Genomic DNA, 9,130 nt, shown 5'->3' with positions numbered 1-9,130 from the left:
TTTTTTTTTTAAGACACAGGATATCTTTATATCTACTTGGCTGGCTTAGAACTCACTATGTCAACCAGATTGGCCTTAAATACTCAGAGATTCACCCACCTTTGCCTTCCAGCTAATTAAAAATTAAAAAGAAAAATAAAACCTAATTCAAATGCTGTAAAATAAAACAAAATCCCTGTGGAAGCCAGGAGAATAGACAGCTGCTGGTGGGACTGGATCCAGGGGACCAAAGGCATCCCTGGGGGTTGAGGAACTTGGTGCCGGAGAGGTAGAGAGCTGACCCAGCAGTTAAGAGTGATTACTGCTCTTAGAGAGGTCCAAGATCAGTTTCCATGTGGGATGGTTCGCTACTGCTTATAACTCCAGTTCGTAGTAATCTGGCAGCTCTAGCTCCCAAGACTCTGCTTTCAAGGGCGTTGGTCCTCATGTGTTCATACCTACATACCACAGCCATGCTCAGCATACCCGTATTTTAAAAATAATATTCAAAAAGAGAGAGAAACTTTCAGTGACCTCCCCATAGCTATAGAAACCAGGAAGGATGGTGTGTGCCTGAGCAAGTGAACAGGAGGCAGGAACTCCAGCAGTCTGCGTCAGGAGTGTATCTCTTCTTTTGAGACAATGTTTCTTGTGTCCTAGGCTGGCCTTGAACTTGTGTGTATTGGCTTTCATTCCTGGCTTCCGTTGCTCAGCTTTCTGTCCATGAGATATGTCGTTGTTCTCATCATGTATCTATAGTCTTCCTTCCTCCTTGCTTCCACCTCAGTCAGTGGGAAGGATAGCTTGCATCCTGCCGCTGGCTTCTATGGCGTGGGTGATTGTACAATGCTTTAAACTCTCCTAATTGTGTCTTCAGCAGTGTCTGTACTGGAGGTCTGTTGGGTGTGTGCCTGGGTAGGGACTATGATTGGCTTGGTCCCAGGGCACAGGCTTGTTCTGCTCGGATAGAGCCCAACAGTTTGCCTCCATGGCTATACCAGGGTGTGATTTGAAGGTCACCCTGAGTCCCTGCATCTGCTTCTCTCTTTCTTTTGTATCCTACTGGAAATGGAAGGTTCTAGACTTCTTCCAGGGAAGAGAGAAGTGGTTCTTTTCTCTGAGCTTGATGGACTATGCACATCATGGGGTTTTCCCCATGGTTAAATGAAGTTGCTTATAGACTTAATTTTCTGCCACCCGATGGGTCAATGCAGCTATAACCTTCCTTTTTACAGGGCTGAGGGTCAAGAAAACAAAACATCTGCTTGCCTCAGACCCAGATCTTTGGGTAGGGTTCCTCAAAAGCCCAAGCCTGTGTTCATGTGACTGAAGGTACCCCTGAATTCCCAAGCTTGGAAAGAACACATTGTAGATGGAATCCTCCAGATTCCTGACTGTTCCCCTGCCCAATAAATAAAAAGGAAACAAAAAAGGAAAACTTTGGCCTCAGAAAGAGGAACCCCAAGTAGGACATGGTTTCACACTCAGAGGAAGTAGCTACCAGCAGTGGTGGGAGCTGGGGGTGGGGGGCGCACAGGAGGCAACATGATGCGTGGAACAGCTGCTAGCTGCTGCCCAGTGAGTCAGGCCCAGCCCAGTTGGTACCACCACCAACTAGAACATCTCTCACAAGCCAAACATGTCATTGAAATCCAGGAGAATGTGACCTTGTGGTAGGCATGGACATTTTCTGTCCTGTTTTGGTATTGGGCTCCATCCAATTCAGAGCCTCAAGCTTGCTGAACTGTCACCCCAATTCACAAGTCTTTTTTTTTTTCTTTTGATTTAGGGTCTCATGTAGTTGAGGCTGGCCTTGAACTTGCAATGTAGTAGAAGATGGCATTGAACTTCTGATCCTCCTGTCTCTGCCTGCCAGGAGCAGGGATTACAGATGTGCAGAGCCATACCCAGTTTGTTTATGTGGTGCTGGCAATTGAATGCAGAGCTTTGGGGGGGGCGGGGAACCACACACCCTCAGCCTAGAATTTTGTTTTTGTTTTTGTTTTTCAAGACAGGGTTTCTCTGCATAGGCCTGGCTGTCCTGGAACTCACTCTGTAGACCAGGTTGGCCTCGAACTCAGAAATCTGCCTGCCTCTGCCTCCCAAGTGCTGGGATTAAAGGCGTGAACCACCACTGCCTGGCTAGAATTTTGTTTTTTAATGAATGAAAATAGGGGCTGTAGAGATGGCTCAGTGGTTAAGAGCACTGACTGCCCTTCTGAAGGCCCTGAGTTCAAATCCCAGCAACCACATGGTGGCTAACAACCACCCATAATGAGATCTGACACCCTCTTCTGATGTATCTGAAGATAGCTACAGTGTACTTACATACAGTAATAAATAAATCTTTAAAAAAAAACTACTAAAAAAAAAAGAATGAAAATAGGCAGGACACAGTGGCACATTCCTTTAATCCCAGCATTTAGGAGGTTGAGGACTCACGGAGTTTGAGGCCAACCTGGCCTACATAGTAGAGACTCTTATTTCAAAAAAACAAAAAACAAAAAAATCAAACTAATAAAACATAAAGTGGACAGATTTGATGGTATGAATGTTAAACCTCCTACTTACTGCTCAGCACTAAACGGGAAATATGTAGTGCCCCCCCCCCCCTCCAGCCCCAGTATGTGCGGTGGGGGGTGGGGGTGGGCAGAAAGAATGCGGAAGCCCAAGGCTGGTGAGGGCTACAAGCAGATGATGTTTTCTTGATATGACGTGGCTGTTGCATCCAGGGGCTCACAGCAGCAGTAGGCTACATGCAAAAGACCTGCACGAGCCCGGGTCTGTGGGCGTCCGACTGCTGGGCTGAAAATACTAGGAACTGCTCGAGGATGCACACTAGTGATAAGAGTATGAAAACATGCATACAATTGATAAGTGGCTGGATTCCAGGTTGCGGTGACCTGGAAGGGGGAAGCTGGTGGTGGCGGGGAGGGATTTGGTGACTTGGAGTGTGGGTGGTGAACACACCCTGTGTCCTGTTATCTATAATGTTTTGTTATTACTGTGGTGCTATGGAGGGGGCAGGGGGTGGCTGAGGGTTGGCATGACCCCTATCATAACTCCTCAGATAAAGTCATGTATTCTGTGCCCGTGTGTGTGTGAGTCGGGGGGGTGGGGGGGGAGAGGGAGAGAGAGATTGATTCCCATGGTCACCAAACTGGTTTTGAACTTACTGCGTAACTGAGGCTGGCTTTGCTCTCCTCCTGATTGGCTCCCTTGACCTCCCAAGTATTGGAATTGTAAGTAGGTGCCAGTACGCCTGGCTAGTCAGAGTTGGTTTTCAGCTAACTGGTTTCTGGCTAGAACGCTTTTAAGAACTGTAGAGTTTTATCTTCGGTTTTCAAGTATCTGCCCGTTCTTCTCGTTTCCCCCTCTGCGTCATCTGTTGGCCAGTGTGTGTCCTTTGGCCTTTGGCATGTCTACCTGTGATGAGAAGCACCTGAGCCTACAGGGTGGCTAAGTAGGTGGGCACCACAAGCCACCTAGGCAGGACCTCACATGTGGCAAGTTTTGCATGTCCTCCTGTGGCTCCAATCTGGCTATCCTATGTGCCAAAGCCCTAATCATGGTGTCTTTGCCTTTCCCACAGGAGAACAGGCCTCAGAGAAGTAACAGAACAGGATGCCCCCTGGGGTGGACTGCCCCATGGAGTTCTGGACCAAAGAGGAGAGCCAGAGCGTGGTGGTTGACTTCTTGCTACCCACAGGAGTCTACTTAAACTTCCCGGTGTCCCGCAATGCCAACCTCAGCACCATCAAGCAGGTAGAGCCAAGGCCCGTTCTCACACCTTGATGCTCAGGGAGACACTGTTCACAGACACAGAATTCCAGGGTGTGAACTGGCCAGGGGCAGGCTTGGTCGCCATTTCTCAGGAGCAGTACACCTTCTTTTTCTTATGTATGTATGTATGTATGTATGCATGCATGCATGTATGTATGTATGTATGTATATATGTTTTGATACAAGATCTCACTGCAGTAGGCTAGACTAGCTGGCCAGCAACTCAAAGGCTTTATCTACTTTTCTCCACCTTTTCCGTGCTGGGATTATGAGTTCTATTATCCCTAGCCGCTTGTCTTACTTTATGATTTACTTATTTTTATGTTATGCGCATAGGTACCCACCATGTGTGTGTCTGGTGCACATCAGGGGTCATCACAGGGCTTTGGATCATCTGAAACTGGACTTACAGATGGTTTTGAGCCACCATGTGGGTACCAGGAACTGAACTGAGCTCAGCCGGTGCGCTGAACTGCTGAGTCACCTGTTCAGTGCCCCTCCACCTTTTAAATGTGGGCTCTGAGGAGCTGACTCAGGTCCTTAGGCTGGCAAAGCAACTGCCCCACCCACTGAGCTATTACCCTCAGCCCTTAGATGTAGGCTTTACAAGATAAAATTTCTAAGAATTGTTTAAAAACCTGTGGTTTAAACTCCACTTATCATTCCAAAGTCAGCTTCCCCTTTAACAGTAGACATTTCCCTTTACGAGATTGCTAGATTGCGAGCCAGCCTCTGGCTGGGCTCTCATGCCACTCATGACTGTGTGGTCATTTTCGGAACCACTCTGTCCACAGAGCAAGGGCCTCGGAGCCAACTCGTCTTTAGAACTGTCACCTTAGCAGTAGAAACACCATTGTTAGAAAGAGGTTTGGGGTTTACTGAATCATTTTTAGGGTGACTGACACTTGTGGATGGCATTTGGTGGTTTCTGTCTGTGACTTAGACAGGGCTCTGCAACCCACCAAGTGTGGGATCTACTGGATTATGTTTTGAGTGGGCAAAGAATGAGCCCTTACCTCAGAATTTTAACAGCCCTAAATGGAAACAGGAAAACCAACTGTAGGAGCAAGAATCATCTCTGTCCCCCCCACCCCAGATTTCCTTTAATACTGATTTTTTCCCACTATGAAAACAATGTAGATTCACTAAAATTTAGGAAGATAAGAAAAAGGACATTGGGAATATAGCTCAGTCAGTAGAGGGCCTGCCTACAGCTCGTGCTATTCTGGGTTCAATTCCCAGCACATCATAAACTGGGTGAGGCCATTCATACATGTAACCCTGGTCCTGGGAGACTGGAGGGTCAGGAGTTCTGGGTTCTCTTCAGCTACACAGGGAGCTCAAGGATATGCTGGGCTTCTGTCTCATAAAAGGAGAGCAAGGCAGGCAGGCTAGTGAGATGCCTCAGCAGGCAAGGGGGCTTCTAAGCCTGACAACCCGAATTCGATCCCCAGAACTGACATGGTGGGAGGAGAGAAGCACTCCTCAATTGTCCGCTGACCTCCACACATGTATCAGTAGATATGTCCCCTCTCCATCACCATAAGTAAATAAATATTTAAAAACAGAGGAAGAAGGGAAGCTGTCTGCGATTGGGCCAGATGAGGTAATACGGTCAATAATACCTCCACTAGTTCCTGGGTTTGTTTTTTAATTAAAAGCTTTACATTTATGTGTTCACCCGTGTATGTTCCTTGCATGTATGTGTGTATGCCCCATGGCATGGTTTGGAGATCAGGGGACAATTCGGAGGAGTCTGGCTTCTCCTTCTGTCACCCAGCTTCTAGGGATTGAGCTCAGCTGGTCAGGCTTGGTTACAGGCCTGTGGGGCCATCTCACCGGAGCTCCCAGCTCATTCTGTACCTGCACTTTGAGTCTTGGGATAAATCTGATGATGAACTTTTATACCTCTTTTTTAGATGACTTTTTTGAAAATGCGTATGAGCATTTTACCTGCATATCTGTGTGTGCGCTAGTGCCTGCAGAGGCCGGGAGAGGGTGTGAGTTTCACAAGGAACTCCTGTTTCAGATGTATTGTGAGCTGTCATGTGGGTGCTAGGAACTGAAGCCAGGTCCTCTGCAAGAGTAACAAGTGCTCTTAACCTCAGAGCCATCCTTCCAGCCCCCCTGTATTTCTCTTCCTCTGAATGGACAGTATAACACTTGATCTTGGCTATAAGCTTTATATAAATGTACTCCATTTTGGTAGTTCATGCCTGTGGCCCCAGCACTTAGGAAGCAGGGACAGAACAAAGATGGGTGCAGCCTGGTCTACAAAGTGAATAATGATAGTGGTACCCATAGTGGTCATCTGGCGGGGAGGGGGGGAGTTCAAAGGTCACACATGGCCGTCCTCTTCAGAAGTCAAAGGTCATCCATAAACCCCATAGAAGAGATATAGGGCCCATTTGGCCCTGCCCCAGTCTCAGCAAACGCCACACAATGAACTGAGGGCAGAGACAGGAAGTTTATCGACATGGCTAGTCTTCTGGTGTGAGAGCTTTTGTCTTCTCGGGGTCTCCTTCTGCCCCTGTAAGGGCTGATTGTGACCCTCTCTCCCAGGTGCTGTGGCACCGTGCACAGTACGAGCCACTCTTCCACATGCTCAGTGACCCGGAGGCGTATGTGTTCACCTGTGTGAACCAGACTGCAGAGCAGCAGGAGCTGGAGGATGAGCAGCGGAGGCTGTGTGACATCCAGCCCTTCCTGCCGGTGCTCCGCCTCGTGGCTCGAGAGGGGGACCGCGTGAAGAAGCTCATCAACTCCCAGATCAGCCTCCTCATTGGCAAAGGTATACTTACCAGAGATAGAAGGCGACTCAGCGGGCCCCACGTGTCTCGACATTGTCCTGAGCTCTTCCTCTTACCCCCCGAGAAGGTCTCCATGAGTTTGATTCCCTGCGGGACCCGGAAGTAAATGACTTCCGCACTCAGATGCGCCAGTTTTGTGAAGAGGCAGCAGCTCACCGCCAACAACTGGGCTGGGTGGAATGGCTGCAGTATAGCTTCCCCCTGCAGCTGGAGCCCTCAGCGAGGGTTTGGCGGGCTGACTCACTGCACGTCAGCAACCGGGCCCTGCTGGTCAATGTGAAGTTCGAGGGCAGTGAGGTGAGCCCCCATTCCTTCTCCCAATAGCATAAGAGGGCATCTGCCAGGTCTCCAAGCCAGTGGCTTAGCTAATTGTCTCGCTGGGCAAATAGGGATTTATTTTTATTTTACTTTATTTTATGTGTATGGATATCTTGCTTGTGTATATGTAAGTAAGTGTCTAGTGTCTACAGAAGTCAGAAGAAGATGTCAGATCCCGTAGAACTGGAGGTAGAGATGGCTGTGAGCCACCATGTGGGTGCTGGGAACCAAACCCAGGTCCTCTGCAAGAGCAGCCAACACTCAAAAAGAACTGCCCCACATCAGGCAGATTTGACAATGCAGAGTGTGGCCCTTCCTCCCTCCCTCCCTCCCTCCCTCCCTTCCTCCCTCCCTCTTCCCTCCCCCTCCCTCCCAGTGTTTCCTGGATGTTGGTTCCATGCCTTGATTAGTGAACACCATACATGATTTGGAGATGCGTCTCTCTCACAGGCAGCCCTACCTCTCTGCCCTAGAGGCCTCAGGGACTGCAGAGCAGAATGCTGATCTCCTTCTTCCTACAGGAGAGCTTCACCTTCCAGGTATCCACCAAGGACATGCCCCTGGCACTGATGGCCTGTGCCCTCCGAAAAAAGGCCACAGTGTTCCGGCAGCCTCTGGTGGAGCAGCCTGAGGAATATGCCCTGCAGGTGAACGGCAGGCACGAGTACCTCTATGGCAGCTACCCGCTCTGCCACTTTCAGGTGAGCCTTCAGGGCAACGCTGCCTGCTGCCTGCATGTGGCCCCGGACTCAGGAGCGGGTGCCCTGTCCCCCATCAGCAGCTCACCCTGTGCCTCTCTTCCAGTACATCTGCAGCTGCCTGCACAGTGGACTGACTCCCCATCTGACCATGGTCCACTCCTCCTCCATCCTGGCTATGCGGGATGAGCAGAGCAACCCTGCCCCGCAAGTGCAGAAACCTCGAACCAAGCCTCCCCCGATCCCTGCTAAGAAGGTAAAGTGGTGTATTCCCTGTTCATTCCCGGTCTGCTGGGATAAAAGCAGGAGGCCCATGGGTTCAGGGGCCTGTGGTGGGTGGGATCTGTGTGAACGACAGGGCAGCCTCTGCTGTCTTCTAGTGGCTCTTAGGGGCATTGAGGGCCCTTGTGCATTTGTACAACAGGCTTTCTGATAAAAAGACAGTGCTAGGGAGAGGGGCCTGTTTTGTTTTGTTTTGTTTTTCGAGACAGGATTTCTCTGTGTAGCCCTGGCTTTCCTGGAACTCACTCCAAGACCAGGCTGGCCTCGAACTCAGAAATCCACCTGCCTCTGCCTCCGAAATGCTGAGATTAAAGGCGTGCGCCACCACTGCCCGGCTAGGGAGAGGTGTCTTATTCTTCGCCACTGACTCTGTCTCCCTAGCCCTCCTCTGTGTCCCTGTGGTCCCTGGAACAGCCATTCTGCATTGAGCTGATTGAGGGCCGAAAAGTGAACGCGGACGAACGGATGAAGGTAGGGGTTCCCGGGCCAGGAGGGAGCCACTGTTTTCTATACAAACAAGGTGGCTGTGGCCAGGAGGGGTGGCAGCGGAAGAAGAGTGGGAAGATGTCACACGAAAGCCACCTGACCACATTACCCAGCGTCCCTGCCTAGAGTGGTTGTAAGCCGCTTCAAAACAGGAAGAGGGGAGTGGGGTGGGCCAGCCAGCCAGAGACTGATTCGTGGAAACCGGGCAGAGCAGATTTCTGTGTACTTGACTTTGGTAGAGGTTGTGGGGGTGAGAGAGGCATCTGGAGAGGTGCGAGAGGCTCCAGGAAGAGCCAGCTGCAGCCGGTCAGGGTATGCCCCCAGCCTGGACGGGTAGCTGCCTCATCCCCTGGGGTCTGAGCTCCCTCTGGGTTCTGAAGACAGTGTGGGGACATGGTGCTGTTTGTTTTTTTAAAAACACTTCCACAAGCCTCACATCTGCCTTCCAGGTGGAGGTGTTAAGGAAGCCCACAGACAGGCTGGCTTTCCTATCTAGCTCCATAATTTTACAAAATTGGAGGTCTGGGATGATCACCTGGTGTGGCTCCTGGATAGGAGCCCATAAGGTTCAAAAAGGGCAGGCAGCCATAGAATGTTAGAGCCAGGGAGCCATGGAGTCACCATCTCCTGTTGAAGAAACTGAGGTGTGGATGGGAAGGGACGTGCCTTGGGCTGCCAGTGCACAGTCTGTAGCCTCCCCTGTCCCATGGCTTCTTGTCCTATTTGGCCAGTGGCTTTCCCTCTGAGAAACAACCTCTCCCCCGCCCTAGCGCC

General features: G+C 50.2%; 1 protein-coding gene across 5 annotated transcripts in view; it reads left to right on the top strand.

The window, feature by feature from the left end:
* Positions 1-9,130, top strand: part of Pik3cd (phosphatidylinositol-4,5-bisphosphate 3-kinase catalytic subunit delta) — a 68,083-nt gene that overhangs the window by 33,892 nt on the left and 25,061 nt on the right. For all 5 annotated transcript variants that reach the window (XM_031379509.1, XM_031379505.1, XM_031379506.1 and 2 more), the window contains exons 3-8: positions 3,572-3,744; positions 6,325-6,553; positions 6,640-6,869; positions 7,412-7,591; positions 7,695-7,844; positions 8,252-8,341. In XM_031379509.1, coding sequence (XP_031235369.1) covers positions 3,604-3,744; positions 6,325-6,553; positions 6,640-6,869; positions 7,412-7,591; positions 7,695-7,844; positions 8,252-8,341 — 1,020 coding nt within the window. In that variant the 5' untranslated portion in view covers positions 3,572-3,603. The remainder of the gene's footprint in view (positions 1-3,571; positions 3,745-6,324; positions 6,554-6,639; positions 6,870-7,411; positions 7,592-7,694; positions 7,845-8,251; positions 8,342-9,130) is intronic.

This window comes from Mastomys coucha, unplaced genomic scaffold (genome assembly GCF_008632895.1).
Source record: "Mastomys coucha isolate ucsf_1 unplaced genomic scaffold, UCSF_Mcou_1 pScaffold18, whole genome shotgun sequence".
NCBI lineage: Eukaryota > Metazoa > Chordata > Mammalia > Rodentia > Muridae > Mastomys > Mastomys coucha.
Note: the sequence above shows the minus strand (reverse complement) of the source record. Positions and strands in the feature narration are given on the sequence as shown.